Source organism: Thermobia domestica, chromosome 4 (assembly GCF_964235325.1).
Source record: "Thermobia domestica chromosome 4, izTheDome1.hap1.1, whole genome shotgun sequence".
NCBI classification, from domain to species: Eukaryota; Metazoa; Arthropoda; class Insecta; order Zygentoma; family Lepismatidae; genus Thermobia; species Thermobia domestica.
This window is the reverse complement of record NC_137457.1, coordinates 242,152,067-242,173,903: the sequence shown is the minus strand read 5'-3', so window position 1 is coordinate 242,173,903 and position 21,837 is coordinate 242,152,067. Positions and strand designations below refer to the sequence as shown.

The 21,837-nt window shown below is 32.9% G+C and overlaps 2 protein-coding genes across 5 annotated transcripts in view; one reads left to right on the top strand and one right to left on the bottom strand.

The window, feature by feature from the left end:
• The window catches only part of LOC145683947 (endoglucanase E-4-like), a 428,679-nt gene extending 415,562 nt beyond the window's left edge, over positions 1-13,117 (bottom strand). For 2 of the 4 annotated variants that reach the window (XM_081755655.1, XM_081755652.1), the window contains exon 1: positions 12,450-13,117. In XM_081755655.1, coding sequence (XP_081611781.1) covers positions 12,450-12,507 — 58 coding nt within the window. In that variant the 5' untranslated portion in view covers positions 12,508-13,117. The remainder of the gene's footprint in view (positions 1-12,449) is intronic. The other 2 variants (XM_081755651.1, XM_081755650.1) reach the window with 1 other exon arrangement.
• LOC145683944 (endoglucanase F-like) lies at positions 1,747-21,375 on the top strand. Its single transcript, XM_081755646.1, has 9 exons — positions 1,747-1,896; positions 16,083-16,247; positions 16,616-16,711; positions 18,132-18,314; positions 18,733-18,910; positions 19,095-19,257; positions 19,394-19,558; positions 20,603-20,745; positions 21,024-21,375. The coding sequence occupies exons 1-9, from the start codon at positions 1,842-1,844 to the stop codon at positions 21,232-21,234; spliced, it is 1,359 nt and encodes a 452-aa protein (XP_081611772.1). The 5' UTR covers positions 1,747-1,841; the 3' UTR covers positions 21,235-21,375.
• The last annotated feature ends 462 nt before the right edge of the window (positions 21,376-21,837 follow it).

Here is a 21,837-nt window from a genome sequence, read left to right as displayed (position 1 = left end):
TTTCGTGCACATGATTCCGTGTTCGATTTCCAGCGGAGAGCATAAATGAATATCAAATCATTCACTTCCAATCTCTCATCTGTCTTCTTTACCCTAATTTGCTGGAATGGTAAACTATTTTTTTCTTTTTCATTTTCGAAGGAAAACATCTTAGATTTCATGCTTCTTTATAGACAAAAATACGTGGTTTCTGAAAATGGACTTTTTGTACCGTATATTTATACAAAGAAATGCTAACAAAATGCATATTGTCGGAGGAGAGAAGTGTTTCTGGACCCTAAAGAAAATAAAGCGAAAAATATTTACGATAGCTATGCTTTCTAATCAGAGAAACTTGGCAAGCAGCATTTCAGATTTCAATAAAGTCATAGAAAAATTTGAAGCCCAAAAGATCGAAGAAAGACCTTCCATTCTAAAATAATGCATAGTTTATATAATTAAATAATTTTGTTTAACTGCGTGCATGCAATTTTTTGCTTTTTTCTTCTTCTTTTCGGATTAACGCCATCATTCATGGCTTACAGCACATACTATACATACTATATATTCGATTTATCTGGTGTTCAATAACATGAGTGTAGAGGTTTTGTATATAAATAGTGTATAAGCGTACATTGATAGTGGTTGCTTGAAAAAAGGAAATATCTTATATATTAAATCAATATTAGAGAAATAATTTAATCAATAATATACAAATAGAGCTTAAAAGACTTTCCTCTTCATATTTCCTGAATATTTTTTGGATAAGACTGAAGAATGCTGGGGGAGGGGAACACTTGCGGGTACCTACATACCTTTGATATTGCAACATTGCAACCGGTACTTGTACAGACTACGAATCGCTACTGCTAATTCCTAATAGTATTAGCTATTGGTACGTTCCCTATCTCTAGCCTCCCTCAAGCTAATACATGTTGCTATCTGCGAGATTGTTGTGCATAACAAAGTCCTTGAATAAATGCAATAAAAGAATACGGTATGGAATTTATAGTGGTTTTGGGCAAACTGAAAAGCACAAATAGATGAATAAATACATTTGTTAGAAGTAAAAAACTAGACCATTTAACTGAGCATGACTTTATAATATACAGTCGGCGACAAAAGTTCTTTCTGTTTGATAAAACTTGTTTTGGAATTAACGATGGTACGTTCAAACGTAGGCCTACAACGGTGGCATGGCTGAAACGTACAGAAAATTGCATTCTTTTTAATTTACTGGAAACTGTACTCCAATAGTCCTTCCATTCTGAAGTTATTTGCGAAAGTAATTTCATCAAATAAAAGGCATTTTTATCGCTGATTTCACAAGTATCGAAGGCTTAGGCATAACGACCAGTTTTCTATAAATACTGAAATTGTACTTTTTACCCTTTTTTTCTAGTAGGGTCTATTTACTCGGTTTATCATTCCCATAAGCTCATCATGTTATCAATATTACTTAACGATGTTTCATGTACACTTGTCACGTGCTGTAGTCACCTAGATACGAACAGCTTAGCGTTATGGTTATCTTCTTTGACCTGCCCCACCACACCCACCTGCAGATACACGGTAGAGAAGTCTTCATCTAAAACAAAATAATGTTCTTTCTAGAAACAATTCATTGTCATTTTTTTAAGTCTGTGATAACATAACGTGATAACACAAGGTTAACCTTGGTTACACATTTTTTAAGCATATCAATAATGATAAGTATTGTCTTCTTTTTTGGTACAAATGTCATTTTTGGTAACTGTTGGCCCAATTAGCAACAATAGATGAGTTCAATTACGTAATATTTACTACTATTTGAAGTAGTATAAATACTCTTTCGGAACCATGACAAACCATCCTGTCTCATAATGTGGAAGTCAGCTGTCGTTTGCCTGTTCCTTGTCGCAGCTGGTCGACTTGCCGGTAATTTTCTTTTCTTTTAAATACATTTCTTTTAGCTCACACTTCAGAACTTTATACTCACAGTTATAAATTACCTAGAACTTTATAAATTACCTAGAATACTTATATACTGCCCGGAGCTTCTAAAGCAGCGATCACCAAACGGTCCATCGCAAGCTACTAGTAGCTCGCGGGAATCTTTTTGGTAGATCGCGGTAACGCTCCTGCTGGCTAACCTTGCTTCCTCGATTGAATAGGCAATAAACAAAGGTAAGATTTAAAAAATATAATGTTGGCAGTTTATTATTATTATTATTATTGATTGGTAGTTCACAGTAGGATTTAAAAATGGTACGGTAACTCAAAAGCTTCGTAAGTTTGGCGACCACTGTTCTAGAGCACACAAAATACGTGCCAGCAACAGTTCATCGTTTTTTGAAAGTAATTTTGACAACTGCAATTTGCAAAACAACTTTGTGATAAACAATGTTTATTGCCATAAATACTTGTGGCATAATACGTTATTTAAGATATTGAAACGTTGGATGAATAATTAAAATGGTCCAGTATAAGAGTTGGAAACTTACTTCTTCCAAAAAGTATGATAGAACTACTGTATTGTCAAGACCATAGATAATTATTAATTATTGGTTTAATTTGTTTAGTTTAATTGTAGTACGGTCTTGAGTTTCAGGAGACCTAATTTACTCTTGTTTATCTCTAAAGAGATATGTGCAAAGAATACAGTATGTGTATACTTCAAATTGTATGAATTCTAGTCTATCAACAAGAGCTTGTAATGTTATGTAATAAATTTGTTAACATCCACACTTTTCTTCGGACAATGAGGACATCAAGAAAGTGACATTGTTTCGTGTCATCATGATTGAATTGAGGTTATGAGAATTTGGTTGAATAAGATCTTTTTAGATCTGGGACGCACGTGGACGAAAATCGGCCCGAGTACTGAAACCGTATTACTGGATCGTCAGCAGTTTGAGTTGTATAAAAACCTTTTATTTTATTCAATGACATTATTATCAGAGTAGTATTATTAGAGGATCACTGTCAGAGGATCAATATTAGAGAAGTAGCATTTAAAGTTCTACAATTCGTCAAGTTAAAACATTATTAACTTCAAATACTAAGAGAACAGTCTAAGAAGTTCAACGTTGAAATACAACCGACTGCTGTTACTGGTATACGATCATTCAGTGCTTGGTTCGACTAATCATCAACAACAGGTATGTGTCACAACCAAATTCTGTGCTAATCCAATTCGTTATACATGATTTACACATTAAATTACACTTTTAAGTCTTCATTACACAAACAACACTTTACACATAAATGATTACTAGTTCTGTTAAAATACACATGTTTAAGTAGACATTGTTGTTATCATTTTAATAGGGCTCTGGTTGGCCCTCAATCAATGCAACCAGTGGTGGAGTATCCCCAAACTTACCTCTCATATAAATGCGAGTAGATATAGATTTGCTTCATGCAAATTAGATCAATCTGGGGAGCTCAGAGTGCTCTACATATTCAAGTTTTACTAAATTTTATCAAGAGCAACCCAGGTTGGCATGGTGCAGATGCTTAGGGTTTGATCTCAGTAAATATTAAGTCCCGCCCAACCCACCACCAAGGCATGGTGGAGTATGCTTAGGGTTCGATTCCCGGCGAAACTAGTTTATCATAAGATTATATAACCACCAAGGCATGGTTGTTTACATCCCGCATTCTTGCTTGATAGTTGCTAAACCCTCCCGCCCACCCTCGCGAAATGTGTAAAACAGTGATGAAGTTAAATAATAATAATAATAATGACTAATTTTTCCATTTGGTAACAATAATTATGTGTGTAGTTAATAAGTTAGAAGTAAACATAAGAATTCCTTATGAATTATTAAGAAATGGCTGTGTTATAAAAGTATATTTGCCTTATTACATGATTAATACAAAAGGTGTTTGTGTACAAGCTTATACGAAGGGTTTAGAACTATATAATGTGTGTATACATATTTTAGAATAAGTATAGTTTAATGACGGAAAGACGAATTATAACTAGAGCACAGAAAGCATTAGAAGGTGTAGACGTAGGAGTCGATAAGTTAGTACGTTTATTAACACCACCGCGGGGACGCAAGAAGTTAAACGAGGACTGTGTAGTAGATCAGACAATAGGAACACCAAGTTTTAGACCAGGTCCAGTTTCAAATTTTCCAGGTAGTCCTGTATCGGTAAAAACGTTTGATTTCCCACGTGAATTTGAAGAAATAAATCCAGATATAAAAGAAGAAAAACAAGTAAAAATAAATAAGGAACAGGAAGAACCTAAAATAGGATTAGAAAATAAAGATATGGCGACATCAGATAGAAGAGTAGCAATATTTACGGATATGAGTAGATTACCAAAGTTTGACTTAATAAAGGATCAAGACATAGTTGCGTTCTTTGATGAGTTCGATGACGCTTGCGAAATAGCAGGGTACGATGAAGACAAAAGGAAAACACTCCTAACCACAGTTTTCAAAGGTGTAGGTAGACAATGGGTAAAGCTATTTTTGAAAAGAAAAAATGTAGCTGACATTTCCTATAAAGATCTACAAAAGGATTTGATAGAAGAATTTACAAATTCTAATTTTAACCTAGATTTAGAAGACAGGATTAGAGACAGGTTACAGAGAGAGGATGAACCTGTGATAAATTTCGCGTATGATATTCTTACATTAGCAGATAGAATAGACGAGAAAATGAACGATACAAAGAAAATAGGATTAATAGCAGCAGGACTTTTGCCATATTTTATGGAAAAAGTAGGAACAAAAACGTTTGTATCATTAGAAGAATTCTTAGAAGAATTACAAAAAGTAGAGAAAAATAAGTGTAAAATAGAAAGGAGACAGAAGAGAGATAATAAAGATAGGAAAGTAACGGTGAAAGATTTATTAAAGAAAATGAAAGAACAAGTAGAAAGTGACGATAGTGACATAGAAATAGATAAGCTATTAATCAGAAAGAAAGAAGACAAAGAAATTAAGAAAGAGCCAATTAGTGTTGCGCAAATTTCAAAATTAGAAAAGAAAATTGAGGATTTACAAGTAGCATTAACGAATGCATCACAGTTCAATCATAATAAGGATCAAGGTCAGGAGTCAAACGGTAGTCAGGATCAAGGCCAAAATAGAGAACATAGGTCAGATCGAGGAAAAGGATTTAGAGGAAGAAATTTTAGAAATCAGAAATTTCGGGGAAACAATAGAAACTATGACAATAATCAGTCGTATAATGGTAAATATAATAATGGAAATAATAGAGGTCGTGGAAACAATTACAGATCCGGTAACGGAAGAGGACAAAGAAATTTCAGGAGAAATTGGCGCGGAAGAGGTTTTCAAAATAATTTCCCGAATAATTATCAATATAATCCGCAATTTCAGCATAATTTTCCGCCGCAATATTATCAACAGATACCAATGGTATCTCAACAACCTCCACAGTCGCAGTCTGCGGTACCAACAGTGGTTCCACAACAATTAAATGGAGTGACATATTATAATCCAGTTACTCAGTCTTTAAACTGAAACAAACTGTAAATGAACGAGGCACATTTACAGGTAATAGAGTTAGGAAAATTAGAGAAATAGTAGCCTCAATAGATTGTGACAATGAAATGGTATTTTTACCAGTTTACATAGCAAACCGAAGAATAAGATCGACAATTGATACGGGATCACAATTGTCAATAATAAGTGATAAATTATTACCGACAAACGCAATAGTCATTCCGGAGAAAACTCAAATTAGAGGCATCACGCAAAATTCATTGACAATCGATAAAGTAGCAATTGTTCAATTTACAATAAATGGTAACAATTTTCACCATAGATTTAGAGTTATTAAGGATTTCCCTAATCAAATTTTAATTGGTAATGACTTTTTACACCCGCACAATTGTCAAATTCATTACGGCAAGAGACAGATTATTTTACAAAGATTTGGTCGACCTCCAAACAAAAATAGGAATAATAATAATCCACTAAATGTTTCTGAAAGAATATCGCATATTCTAAGGGTATGCATGGTTCCGAAATTTGTTGTAGCAAAGAAAACATTTTTAGCTCCCAGAAGTAGAGTAATTGTTCCATTAAAATTGGTAAATTCGTGGACAAATCAAGAATATTTATTGGAACCTAATAGAGAAACGGAACAGAGGAAAAATATTTTTATTCCTAGGGCACTATTAGCACCAAATCAAACGTTGTTGGAAATAGTAAATCCTACTCAGAAACGGGTATGGTTAACTTGTAATACAGAGATCGGAAAAGCAGAAGATTATGTTGAAGATCAGGAGTTGATAGATCAGGGTTTGACACAGCAAGAGATTGACGAAGTGATACAATCTAGAAAAGAATTTGATAAAACAAAGTTAAACATAGGTGAAAAAACGGAAGATAGGATAAGACAAAAATTGGAAACTTTATGTCGAGCATATTCAGATGTATTTGCATGGAGAAAAGAGAGTATAGGGAAAATTAAAAACTACAGCCATCACATAGAGTTAAAGACAAAAGTTCCGTTTAGGCGCGCACAATATCCAGTACCAGTAGCTTTAAAAGACAAAGTTAGAGAGCACATAAATGTTCTTCTAAAACAGGATATTATAGAAGAGGCTGCAAGCCCTTATAACAGCCCTATGCTATTCATTAGGAAGCCAGACGGGAGTCTCAGAAGTGTATTAGATGCGAGACAATTAAATAAACACGCAGAATTTTTCACGGTGTCTTTACCGCCTATACATTCGATTTTATCATGTATGGGAGGTCATAAATGGTACTCTGTGTTGGATATAAAATCTGCTTATTTTCAAGTGCCAATCACAGAAGAATCACGTGATTGCACTGGATTCAATATTCCGGGTCTAGGAAGTTATAGATTCACTAGACTAATTCAAGGTTACTTGAGCGCACCGGCGGTATACTCTAGAATAATGGCTATGGCGTTGGCGAACATATCGGTTGAGTCTGTATCCTATTATATGGATGATATTTTCCTATTTACTAATGAGCAGGAGAAAATGATAGAAGTTTTAGAGAATGTCTTCAAAAGATTAAGAAAATTTGGAATGAAACTGTCAGTAGAGAAATGTCAGTTTATGAAGGAAAAGGTTTTAGCGTTAGGCCATCTAGTAAGCGAGAGTGGATACGAGATAAGTGAGAAAATAATGAAGGCAATTAAGGTGTTTGAACCACCAAAATCACCAAAGGAATTAAAATCATTCCTAGGACTGACAAATTATGTAAGAAGATTTTGTAAGGATTATGCGAATCTAACATCAGACTTACAGAAAATTTTGAAAAAGGGACAAAAGTTCGTGTGGAATGAAAACCACCAAAAAGCATTTGAGGAATTAAAAGCTGCTCTATTATCTGCTCCATTGTTATGTCCATATGTTCAGGGAAGACCTTTACGGTTATGCACGGATGCATGTTCAAAATCCGTAGGCGCAGTGTTGCTACAGCAACAAGAAAATGGTGACTGGACACCATTGGGATACTATAGTAGGCTATTAAGACCAAATGAACAATCAAGACATATTGTGGAACAGGAATTACTTAGTATATTAGCAGCATGCAAAGCATTCAATTTTTATTTATATGCGAATGAATTTGAATTGTACACGGATTGTCGTGCCCTTACGTATTTAAAAACATGTCCTAAACTATCACCAAAGCTTTTACGTTGGTCTTTAGAACTCGAAGAATACAGGTACATCCCGGTTCATTGTGAAGGAAGTAAAAATCCATCTGATGTATTGAGCAGAAACACAACAATAACTCCCGATAAAAATGATTTCGATTTAGATACACTCGATACATTTCTAACGTTTGAAGATAATATAGATGTAGCCGAATTACAGAGAAAAGACAAAATATTCGGACCGTTGATTAATGCAATAGAACATCCAGATGAATGTACACCGGAACTTGAAAAACAAGCTCGAATATATGAAATACGAGAAGGAAGACTGTATAGGATACATAGGTTTGCGAATGCAAAGAAATATCTACTGTGTATTCCATTTTCGTTGCGTGAATACGTATTTAGACAATTACATGTAGAACAATACGGAGGAGGACATTTCTCCTATAGCAAGTGTTATGCACGAGCAGTTAGGAAAATTTATTTTCCTAATATGAAGAAATTCTTTCACGATAAGTGCGCATCCTGTATAAGTTGTCAAGTAAACAAGAGGAAGACTGGACGTATTCCGTTACATCCACAGACATACCCACAATACCAACCGTGGGATAGCGTAGTGATAGATGAGGCTGGACCATTTCCGATATCAAGCACTCATAGGCATAAATATATCTTAGTTATAGTAGACCAAGCTACTAGATATTTGATAGCGAAATCCATTCCAAATGTGTCTGCAGAAACGATATGTCAAACTATATATGAAGAACTAATATTAAAGTATGGCATCCCAAAGCAGATTCTGCTAGATCGGTTGTCCTCACATCGGGGGAAACTAATGGAAGAAATGGCCGAGCGGTTTGGAATTCATCTAAACTTTGCTAACACAGGAGCCCACTATAAAATCGGTCAAGCGGAAAGAATGAACTTAACTCTACAAACAGTAATGAGACACTACTGTGATAAGAAACTTAATTCATGGGACGTTGTATTACCGAGTATTGTATTTACTTTAAATACACAAATACATGACGGAATGAAATATAGTCCATATTATTTGTTATTCGGTAAAGAGGCTAGAACCCCTCTTGAAAATTCTTTAGACATTCCATGTGAACACGAAGATAACGAGTTACGTATTGCCGCATTAAAAGAAGCTAGAAATTTAGCATATAAGAACTTGCAAAAACGGTTCAAATCTCAAAAGAAATATATGGAAAAGAAATTTGACCAACCAACTTTTGAAATTGGCCAAAAGGTTCTAGTGCGTCAGATGCCAACACCAGGGACACCAGCATGTTTCGCAGAAAAATATAATATTAGAGCGGAAATAATTGAAAAGTTAAATAATAATTCCTATAAGGTGAAATATTATAATAATAAAGGACAGGTGAAATATGACTCTGTCGAAATTCGTAGATTAAAACCATATATTGAGGATGAATTAGAAGAAGAAACGCTAGGTGACTGAAAAAAAAAACATGAACTTTATTTTGCTTATAAGTATGAGCACTGACCTAGGTCGAGTCAGCCCGACCTAGTTGGGTAGTGAACTTAGAGTTCACATAATATCCCAAAGAACCAAAGGCTAACGCATTGACGGACAGGAAATGGTCTCGTCTCTTACAGTGTCATATGCTTATAAGGAAAATAAAGAGAAATAAATAAGTAAAGTAAAATAATATTTAATATTGAAGCTAATTGTAAATGTCTGAAATAATCATAAACACGGCAAAATAATAAATAAATAAATAAATAAGAGGTAAATTTTCCATAAATTACAGATTGTGGAAGAAAAAAAAATCCGTCACATCATGTTTGGAATATTAATATTAGTTGGCATCGCAGTTGTAACAGCAGCAGAACATCAGCAATACACTTTGGAGAAATTAGGAATTGCAGTTTCCGAAGATTCGTTCGCAGTACATACGGTAAATGAGGTATATACCACCGTTAAATTACACCTAAACTTTCATGAATCAGTTCCAATTCATGAAGTTTGTTCGGAAGTGCCAGATATTTCCGAAGAATTTCGAAAACAAGAATTAGAATTTCGCACAAATATTTTAAATTCCATCCCATGTGCATTTTTATACAAGGATGGTATAGCACAATGCATGAATAACAATAGGACAAGGAGATCTATTTTCTCATGGATTCTAGGATTTTCTTCCATTGGACTATCAGCTTACAACTTAGTGCATGGACAACAAATGTCAGCGTCAATAAATAAATTAACCGAACACGAAAATGTATTAACAAATGAGGTCAGAAGATTAAAACAATCTGTGAATGGTCAAATTAGTATAGTTCATGGTGTAATTGTTAAGGTCAAGCACATATTGGATGATTTTCGGTCAAAATTACAAGAACTTTACTGTTATATGCACCAAGCTCATCGGAAAATTTTAACAAATTTATTTTTGCATATGGCGAAACAACGTGTTTCCGAAATTTTGAAAAATATTTTATCTAACGAATTAACATATCATATTTTGAGTAATCAAGAAGTTTTGGATTTCATAAATTCTCATGATGTATTAAAACACACAGTATATTCTCAAGACATTGGATTATTTTATAGAATATCGAGTGTTCATTTGTTAAAATTTTATTATAATGAAAATAATGTTGATTTATTATTACGCACACCAGTTGTCTATGAAACTAGCATATCGAAAATGTATGAGGTAATATCAATGGGATTTCTCATTGACAATCGACGATATTATTATAAATTACCGGAAATGGTATATTTTACTGGAGGAAAATTCTATAGCCTAGAAAAAGATGAATGTACTTTTAAAAGTTTTTTGTATTTCTGTAACAATGTAAATTTAAATACGGAGTCCAAATGTTTGAATAATTTAATATTCAAAAATTCGGTAGAACACTGTCAATTAAAATCAGAGAAATATCAGTCAAACATATCATATTCTTACACTCATGCTGGAGTGTTATATTCAGCGTTAGAACCAGGCTATATGACGAAATTAGGCGAGCAACAAGAAGTACATTCGGAAAAAATTCAATTTGGAAGTAATAGATCATATTTCATTTCATATGAAAAATTTGATAATCTCATTTTTGGAGACATTGTAATTCCGACGAAGAAAATTTTACAAGTCTCAAACGAAATGATAAATTTAGTAGGGAACTGCTCAGACGAACACTTAAATGTTACAGCTAATACGCAAGAACTAGATGTCTTGGCTGAAAAATTGTTAAAATTAAAATTAAATTCTGTAGTTCCAAATCTTCAACTAAAAAATGACTATATGATGTATGCAATTATTGGACTTTTAGGAGTATTATCTATTATTATTATATTATCAATTTTTATTTACGTTAAAGTATCTAAACTCATTTCAAAATATGAAATAAAGCATGATAAACCGTAAAAAGGGAAACATGTGTCCAAAATTTTGAACATAGATTTCAAATAATTAATGATAAGTATAAATAAAGCTTGAACAACATTTTAATAGAGTGCTAAGGTTATTTAAAATTGAACTTAAACTGCATAGGCAAAATCTATTTTTACTAATGAGTACAAGTGTATTTTGCTTGTATTGAATCTACATAATGTTTTAGCACTAAGTGGGAAATTCAGTTTAAATTGAAATATTTTAACTATGAAATTTTGAAATGAGTAGAGAAAAATAAAATAAATAAATAAAAGTTGAAAATTTGGAAATATAGAAGTGTTCTGCAAATGTAATAAATAAGGAAAACAAACATTAAATTAACAATTATAAAAAAAAAAAAAAAATTGCAAACAATAAAACATGCATGGTACGTTACCGAACGGCTATATAAAACTGAAAGAAATCGCGAACCGCGGAAAACGGGAAAGGATAAGAAGTAGATTTAGGTTAAGTTATACATTAATAAGCTACAATGAATAGAGCACAAATATGTTTTTCGTCAAGCTAAAATAAGTAATAGAGTATTAAAGTAAAAATGTGTTATTTGGTAATGGGTTGTAAAAAAAAAAAAAAAAAAAAAAATCAATCAATCAATAAGTAATCAATAAATCAATAAGTAATCAATCAATACCTAATCAATGAATCAATCAATCAATCAATCAATCAATAATTATTGATAATTAGTATCACCTATCAATCAATTGATGATTTATTATTTATTAGTATAGGCCTGATATTTATCAATGTAATCTTATAGGTGATAGAAACAAGAATTTATACATATATATATGTATTAGATGTTTAAGGTATCTAATTTGTACTAATAATGGCAATTACTATTTATTTTACCGTTATATTATATTAGTATTTAATGATAAGTATTGACTATTATGTGTAATATGAAGAATAAATATGAAATATGAATGAAAAAAAAAAAAGAAGAAAATATTACGTAGACAATAGATGAGGTATTAGCCTATCAAAAGTAACTACGTTAAAGTCTGAAATCAAAATAGATATTATTCTAATAAATCAATTTTGAGGTTGATTCAGTATATAATATCGAAACAGAACCTACATGTAAATTAGCTCAATGCATGATCTCGTGAGACGCGAGATTCAGTAGCTAATAAAAGCCAGATTTAAGTACATGAATATGTCAATAAATATATTAGTTTTAAAAGTATTTAGTATTTAGAATTTAGCAATATATATATTTAGGGATATAACAAGCCTGACGAAAACATATTTTGTCTTTATTACAGAAAAGAAAAATGGAAAAATTAGTAATTATTTTCTTGGCAGCAATCGCTATAACCTCCCTCCTAGGCATTATGTTAGTAGCGATAGGCATATGTCTTTTTAAGAAAGCAACTAGAAAAGCGGAGAAGGTAATTTCCTGTGAGACGTCTATTCCACATATTTTTATAGTGGACTCACCACAAAGCAAAGAGCGAAACAGCATAAGCTCTACAACACACAACAATGATGATGACATTATTTCATTCAAGAATCTTTTTCACAGTGAGAATGAACACTGCGACACTGAAAAGGGATATACTTCATTCATGAACACAAATAAGGGGGAACTTTCAGACACGCACACAACTATGCACAATGAGGAGTCACTAATGCACAATACAGCCATCTTGAACGAACAGAACAATATTTCAAATTCATTTCCACCACCCCCCTCCCCTCTTACTCAAGCAAAATTAGACAGTCTTCATTTCCTGTATACACTTAACTCTGAAAATACAAAATTTATAAAAAGCACAGAAGTGACACACGATAAAAGCACTAGGAGCACAGCACAAGCAAAGAAGTTGAGCCAGAACACCGTTCCCGAGCTGATTTCCACGCCCGAACTGGACTTAGTAGAGAAGTGTGTTTCCAGAAACACCCCGAAATATGTAAAATTTTACAATAACGTAATTCAAAGGGAACTTCTCCAGTTACAACACGGAAGTGCGATAATCCCGTGCAATATACGATTAATATAGTCCAGTTATTCTACAAAAAACGCTAAAAATCAGACTTTCGAGTAGCATGGAGTCTATAACGGAAGAAGCCCCATGTTGAAGTGACGCTTTCGAAGTATTTCATCATCCAGAGTGACCGGATGTGAACTAGTGTTGCTAAATATGATGAGAGTTAATGTTATTACAGGGGGACAATGAGCGAAAATAAACTAGTGTTTTCAGCCACCCTGTATAGCTTATTACATTCATTATAGTGAAGAATAATATGTACTATATTTTGTTTCTGTGTAGTGTACCTAGTTACGTTAAAAATAGAAGAAGAGGGAAAAGTGAAATTTTATTTCCCACTGTGTTCATTTGTGTCTAAACATAGTGAAAAAATAAATGAGCTTTCTACTCTGGTGGAGTTATAGCATGAGATCCCTTAGTCAGCAGTAACTCAGTCAGACCACATCGGTACAAAGTGCAAAACCACACCTATGTTATCAGAGACTTTGTCGGATCTCTTGTTCTTCATTGCACTTGTTTTCCTTTTCATCAGCAAGGAGAAGAGTAACTGAAATATATACACATCTTTTTCTCTCTTGCATTAACTGCATTTCTTTCTTTCTTTTAAGAGGAAGAATGAACAGCAACAAGTGTGATATGTGTGAGTTATTGTTCAACGAACATAATACGAGAAAAAATCAACAGATGGCTCAAGCTTATTCTTTAAAAGACTTGGTTTTAAATCAAATGAGAGAGCCATGGATGAAAAAGATGTTTCAATATATTTAATAAACTGTTTATTTTCAATATATTATATGCTATATATATATATACTAAATGTTATGTATTGGTTATTGGTTTCCAACCTTTTTCACGCAGATACTTAGCAGTACTGCGAAATTTATGTAAATATAGTAACAATAGTATTTTTTTAGAAATCAAGTAATGATTTAATTTTCATTGTAAATCTTATACAGTAAAATATCAATATTTATACACTTTTGATAAATTTTGCATTAATTTTGAGGTTATGGGTTTTATCGTACTCAATATTGTATTTTAGTCAATTATTTTCAATTTTATATTTATTAATACTGTTTTATATATATCTTAAAGATTTTGATGTTTCATATATTGCTCTTGGCGTCCACTTGCGACGGCAAGCTGGAGTCTTGTCGGCGGGGGTGTCAAGACCATAGATAATTATTAATTATTGGTTTAATTTGTTTAGTTTAATTGTAGTACGGTCTTGAGTTTCAGGAGACCTAATTTACTCTTGTTTATCTCTAAAGATTCCTTAGACAATTTTCCGGGAATCCCTCCGTTTCTTTGGGGAATCCCTTGCGCGCGCATTGCAGAGTTATCAACCATGCATTTCTGCATAGCGCATGTCTGACTTCGATAGTCATTCATTGGACCGCCCTCTGTCCGATTCATACTTTTTGAGATATTCGTCTCTAAACTTCATTTTCCCAAACTTTTGACAGCCCCTATCTCCGTTACGAAGCGTTTGCGGACACATGTTTACTAAGACTTTTTTGTTAGTTTTGGCATGTACTATCTACGGTTTAATTTATGACCATTACTTATTAAACACCCTGTATAAACATGACAATTTACGTGTTAATTAAGAAACCATTTATACCACACCTGGCATGTATTGATGAGAAGTTTCTATTCTCAATTCTTCAATTAATGAATCATTTAAATATTCCTTACGTTTTCTTTTTAATCAAATACTTGGTGATTGACTAGGGTAAAGTTGAACGTCTCTTTTAGCACCAAAACTATATAACATGTAAATCCACATCTTAACGCGAGATCCACACCACATAAATTATTACCTGATCAAACTCCTTTCTCCCGAGCCGAAAGTGCGTAAAATAGCAACGAAGAAACTCGTTGAATACAGAAAAGATTGTAAGTTGTACGGAATATTCGGGCAACATGCTTCAAAAATGTTCTTCCATAGAGGAAAAATAATTTAGGTAAATCCACATATGTAGATTTATAGGCATGCCTGCCTCAATAACGAATAAAATTCCATGAAAATATTAAATTACTATATATATATATATATATATATATATATATATATATATATATATATATATATATATATATATATATATATATATCTTTATTTGTTGGAAAATACTTAATTTGATTTACTTAATATAAATTTCTGTCCAATCTTCACAAAACAAGAATTTTAGGAATGATCCAAACAAATGGATCAAAAGATTGCGATCTTGACCAATAATTAGTTTTTCGATTAAAGGCCACAAAATGTTTGAAGGTCCTTAATTGGATTTTTTGTATTTTTTAGGGAATAAGCACACCATACTGAGTTACAAATGATAGTTTCGGTTTGGCTACACAATATGTAGTTTTGCAGATGTAAGGCGTACAAGAAAATTTTTGATTGATATATATTGGATATTTTGACGTACTTTTGGATCAGAGGCCACAAAATTTTTGATCGGTCCCTAAATCGAGTTTTCGTATTTTTTACGGAATAAGCACATGATACTGAGTTAAGTGATAGTTTGGGTTTGGCTATACTATATGAAGTTCTCCCAGATATAAGGCCTACAAGACAATTTTTGCCTGAAATATATTGGATCTTTTGATCCAATAAGTCACAGACCAGTATCCAGTTCAGCTCCACAGTAAAACTGAGCGAAAAGCATCGAAAGTTCTGGCTATTTCAAAACAAACGGTTTTGGGCTCAAGAACTGTTTACACTTGTAGTGAACGAATGTAAAAAGAGAAAATAACAGACTGAAAGAGGAAAAAAGACTTCTAAGATCAGAATTATAGGGAAAGGGGAAAATGATCAACATTCAGAATTTATATATAATACAAGTCTATCTTAAAGCCTTTTACATTGAAGTCAATATTAATTATTTTATTTCACATTAGATCAATTATATAATGATTTCATAGACTTTAAGTACGTTTGCTGAACTTATGTCTCCTTCTAGAAAGATCTCAATGCTAAAAACCTTTAACGCTACGTACAGAGAGTACAATTTTTTTTTTTTACTACTTTACAAAATTTATTTAAACAATTATTTAAAGTTCATTCTCATTGTTCCAGCTGCGCAGTACAACTACGCAGAGGTGTTGGGGAAGTCTTTGTTGTTCTATGAGGCTGAGAGATCTGGAAAACTTCCAGCCAACAACCGTATTCCATGGAGAGGAGACTCCGCTCTCAACGACAGGGGAAACAATGGAGAAGATCTCACAGGGGGATATTACGATGGTAAGACCATAAGAAGCACAAACATTTAATTCTTCTACGCAGAAAAGAATCATTAATAATAATTTTAGTCTCGGAAGTATGCATATTACTTCTTTTGTTCTTCTAATGTATATTGATAATCACTATACTTAATTTCATTAGTTTAAAGCAAAAAAGATGTTCTTACAACTCTTCTACAGTATAGAAGATGTTATCACAATTTTCCTTCAACATAACTTATTTAGTGAGAAATTGCGTATTTTTATATACAACAAAGCTTTAGTTTGTTAATGGTAAAGTATATAAATATAATGACAACAATGTACATTCATTTCTATAGTTATTTGTAACATTATTTGCGTTGAAAATTTTGCTTTTGCTGTTTACAGCTGGTGACCATGTGAAATTCAACTTCCCTATGGCTTACTCTGTGACTGTTCTTGCATGGGGTTACCTCTCCAACAAGGCTGCCTATGATGCTGCAGGTAAAGTACTTCGTATGATATAAACATTTTAATTAATCTATTTTTTTTTACACTACAACAACAATAGTCTTGGCTGGGGGGCTATGCGGTAGAACCCTAACTTCTGCTGTGTAGGGTCCATGGTCAAGTAAGTTTGTGGTGGACAACATCGTGTCCGTTGGTTTTCTCGGAGTATTCCCGTTTCCTTCCACATTCTCATTCCACCAACTCTTCCTTCATCATTCACTTGCCTTAATCATCCGTCTTCCTTAGCCTAAAATAGCATAATCGTGGGACGTTAAACTGAAAGACTTCATTTCATTTTTATAGTCTTGTCTATCGGTACTGAATGGAGTAATTAAATCTCAGTAAAAGTAGGTAAAAAAAATTAGAATTTTCAGATGATCTGATTGTTATAACTAAGCAAAAATTGGTCTTTTCCTAATCCAATATTAAGCAAATTGTACAAGGCCTATTGAACTGATTACTGAAAGTAATCTTTTCTAATTGAATTAATGACTTTCTTTCCCAATCTTCATTTTTACTTTCAAAAGTACGTACGTATTTATATTTGAAATATTTTTCATCGTGCTATACCTCTGCTGTATTCCAGTAACAACGATTGATACACAAGTTTTTCGTAATAGCATTTAATAAGTAGTGTTTTCACACATTGAAAGTTTTACTTTTCTAGCTGAAATAACTTAAATATTGTTATATTATCTCGTAGAAATTGTATATATTGGGGATAAGAATATCAGGTTACATATCTTCAGTTTTGTGTAGTGATAGGGATAGGGATAACACAGAAAGTTGAAATAAAATATAAACTTCTTCGCTCATTCCCATTCAATATAACTAGAATATTTAAGCTACACTTTTCCTAATTTTTAAGTACAACTATAATCATTATTTAGCTCATTCCGTTACATTTAGAAATGTATAATTCCGTTAGTAAATCCTAGAAATTTGTTAGCACTCAATTAGAAATCTATTTGATATCTCTACAAATTTTTTTGTTCTTTGAAGAATTATATAGAACCATTATCTGAAGGAGAGGTGAAGCAGTTTTATTATTGCCATTATTTTATTATAATTACTTATTGTACCGTTCACAAACTGCAAAATTGGCCATATTCTAAGAACCTAATTGTATATTTTTGAAGTTCTACTTAATCTCATTTAATCTACATAGAAATATTCTACACATTCCGTCACAGCAGAAATTAGTTTATAAATATTCAAAGCACATTACTCGATGGATTTAAAAATATTAAAGTTTTGGTTTCATGTTTTATGATATGGTTTTGGTTCTATGTTTTTTTCCTCAAAGTACAACCTTCGCAGTAATAAAGATAGCATGAGCTCAATGTATAGTATGTTTTGAATCATAACATATTACCACCCACGTATCTCTCTGATAACTGATTTTTTCGAACAGGTCAAACTCAGTATTTGAAGAACACCCTGAAGTGGGGCACAGACTACTTCATCAAGTGTCACGTGAGTGCCAATGAATTGTACGGACAAGTAGGCGATGGAAACACCGACCATGCTTACTGGGGAAGACCAGAAGATATGACCATGAACAGACCTGCTTGGAAGATTGATAGTGGTCACCCAGGTACGGAAAAAACGATTATTTTTAAAAGAAACCATCTTAGCTTTCACTGTTTGCATTTGTTTCAACTAATTTTTTGAAAGTTATTAAGCAAGATTAAATATTATGTAGAGGTAACGGAAATTCTGGAAAAAGTGAATTCTTTGAAATACGCTGAGTACTATTTACACTGGTAAAAATAGTTCTCATATATGTTACAAATGAAATAAAATACTTCAGTTCTATACCGTGTAAGTAGTTAATTTATTTATTATTTAATGCTCTTCATTACCATCATAGTAACTTCAAATTTCAACAGAGCTATATTTGTGCATGTAATATACATCCATATGAATCAATATTTGCTTCTACAACGTTATTGGGTCATTTTTTATACAAATTAATATCTATACTGTTGTTCATAAGGAACTAATTGTTATAGGTTCTGATCTCGCTGGAGAAACCGCCGCAGCTATGGCAGCCACAGCCGCTGTGTTCCAAGGTTCTGATGCCGGTTATGCCTCTACCCTGATCAACCATGCTAAGCAGCTCTTCCAGTTTGCTCTCAACTACAGAGGAAAATACTCCGACTCCATCCAAAATGCTGCTCAATTCTACAGGTAAATAACAACAAAACAAACACTGGATTTACCTTAGTCATATTGAATGCTTAATTATGTGTGATCATGCAATTAGATGCGTTCTTCTACGAGTACAATTCTTCTTTTAATCACACACATACAAGAGTCTTCACATCTTAAATGTTGTAATCTGAACACTGATTTCTTCTTTCTATCATTACAGCTCTTCCGAATACAAGGATGAACTTGTATGGGCTGCAATCTGGCTGTACAAAGCAACCAATGACCAATCTTACTTGAATCAAGCCCAGAGCTTGTACAACGAATTGGGTCTCGACTACAGGCCGTCTGAATTCTCATGGAACGATAAGACCATTGGAGTACAGGTGAGTTCATATTTTAGAGAACTTATATTATATACTTTTATATTATTCTCTTTCATCAATTCATAAGTTACAGTTCTGACTCTTTGAATACTTCTTGATAATATGATGATGGACAACATTTTATGTTATTTTGCAGTTACTTTTGGCTGAGCTTACTGGTGGAAGCAACTACAAGACCCGAGTGACCGACTTCTGTGACTACATGAAGAACAGTCAGCAGAAAACTCCCAAGGGATTGCTCTACATCAGTCAATGGGGAACTCTCAGACATGCTAACAACATCGCTTTCATCTGTTTGGAGGTAAAGTAACTTTTGTGTGTATCATTTTAATACACATGTTATTCAACACTTGAATTTTCTTTACTACCTTCATTTATAACTTTTAATCGGATTAATTTTGTCAAAATATATCCTGCTTTCCTCTTTCCTTCAATTCTGACGTATACCCGTTTCAGTAAATTGAAATATACTAGATATTTTGCACTTGCCTCCTGATGATAGTGTTTAACAATGTAATTCATTATCAGATTACTTATAATCATAAACATAATTTATATAATTTATATGTGACTTTAACATAAACATAAACATAATTTATATGTGACTTTTCAAGTGTATATAAGTTTTATAACACTATTCAGACTAAGCAATTGATTGGTTGCTTCAAGTTTAGCGTCCATGTCAGCGACGAGCTATAGAGACGTGGGCCTACAACTTACCGTGAGATTCGAAGTACCTATGTTTCCACGTGAAATCAAAACCGAGTCTCCAGCGCCAAAGACCCATGTACTAACCACGCAAGCAAGAAGGATGGTTCCAATTAAGCTATTGAACAATATTCTACTTGGGTAATAACTATCCGCTAACTTATTAATATGAAGTAATCAACGCCTGTGAATCTAAATTAAATTTATAACTCATTTCATCAAACATTTCCTTCCATAACTATAGTCAATTAAATTTGCGACTTATCCACTCAATACTTCATAAGTTAATTTCTTTTAACCTTAACTACGTTTTGGTCATCTATGTAAAACGTTTTCACTTATTTATAGTCGTACAAAAGCAACGAAGTAACATTTTGTTGAGATGTAACTTAACTCGAACTACTTACAGTTTAATGATACCTTGCTTCTAGATATATAATTGAGATACCACTTCAAATTAATTAGTAATATATTAGCCTATATACTGATCAACTGAAAAGAACGGAAAAGTATTGAAACATTCCAGCTAATTGAATAGTATTGAATTACGGTATCCAATTTTGTGGTCAACATACTTCATAATTCAAGCTAACTACACTACATTAAAGCTAAAGGAATTTATTCCTTTAAATTCCAGGCTGCAAACAAACTGAATGTCAACACAGCCAGTTACAGACAATTCGCCAAGAGCCAGGTTGACTATGCTTTGGGATCTACTGGAAGAAGTTTCGTTGTTGGATACGGAAACAATCCACCAACTCATGAACAACACAGAGCTGCGTAAGTAAAGTGACATATTTAACTACTGTTTTCAATTATGGTACTGTAGTCACAGGTATTACGTTTCAAGAACTTACTTAACTGATTTTGCATGTGCTAGGAAACTATTAAGAATATACACGTCTTTTAGCGAATACTAAAAAGAAATGTGGAAGATGTAGAGAAATTAAACAAACTTACGTAAACACTATTACAAATAAAACATTAAGTAGAAGATTTTCTTACTAGCTGTTTGTTTGTCTTGGAACATATATTTATATATTTTGCTTTCCTTGTAGTTCTTGCCCCAACCGCCCAGCCACCTGCGACTGGAATGTTTACAACGGTGCCCAACCTAACTACCAAGTTCTGAATGGTGCTATGGTTGGAGGTCCTGACCAGAATGACAACTACCAAGACGTGAGAAGTGACTACGTCCACAACGAAGTGGCCTGCGATTACAACGCTGCTTTCACAGGCTCCTTGGCTGCTCTCAGCGCTCTCTACTAAGTTATATTATCTTATTTCCAAAGCAAAGACATGGCAATGTTTGGATAATGAAAGACAATAACATTCCAAAAATAATTATCTCACACCACGTAAATACTATGTATTTGTTTACTAAAAATAAATTATCATTAATTTAATCAATATTCTTCTTTTAATTAATGATATGCGATGTATGTTTAGAAGCAGGATAATTTAATTATACTATATTTTTTAAAAAAATACATTACATTTATTTATTGACGTATGAGGTTTAGATTTAACTTATATCAGGAGCATCATGCGGCACTATTAAATATTAACATATGAGCAAAATATTAAACTAGGAGGAGTTCGCGGACAACCAAACGGCTAACCCGAGTATAAGAGCTTCGCTTCGCTCAGCTCAATAATAACGCTCTTGTTACTGGCAAAATATGCTCTAGATTACACAAAATTTAATTGGGAGTTTTTGTACTAATTTGGACACGTTGAACCAAATGAGACTATTTTTAAATGTATCTGTCCGTGAGGTCACAAGGAAAATCTTATTGGTTAACCGCAAATTTGAAGAGAATCCGCATCATCATATTGCATATATCTTTACCTGGATATACCAATTTCGCA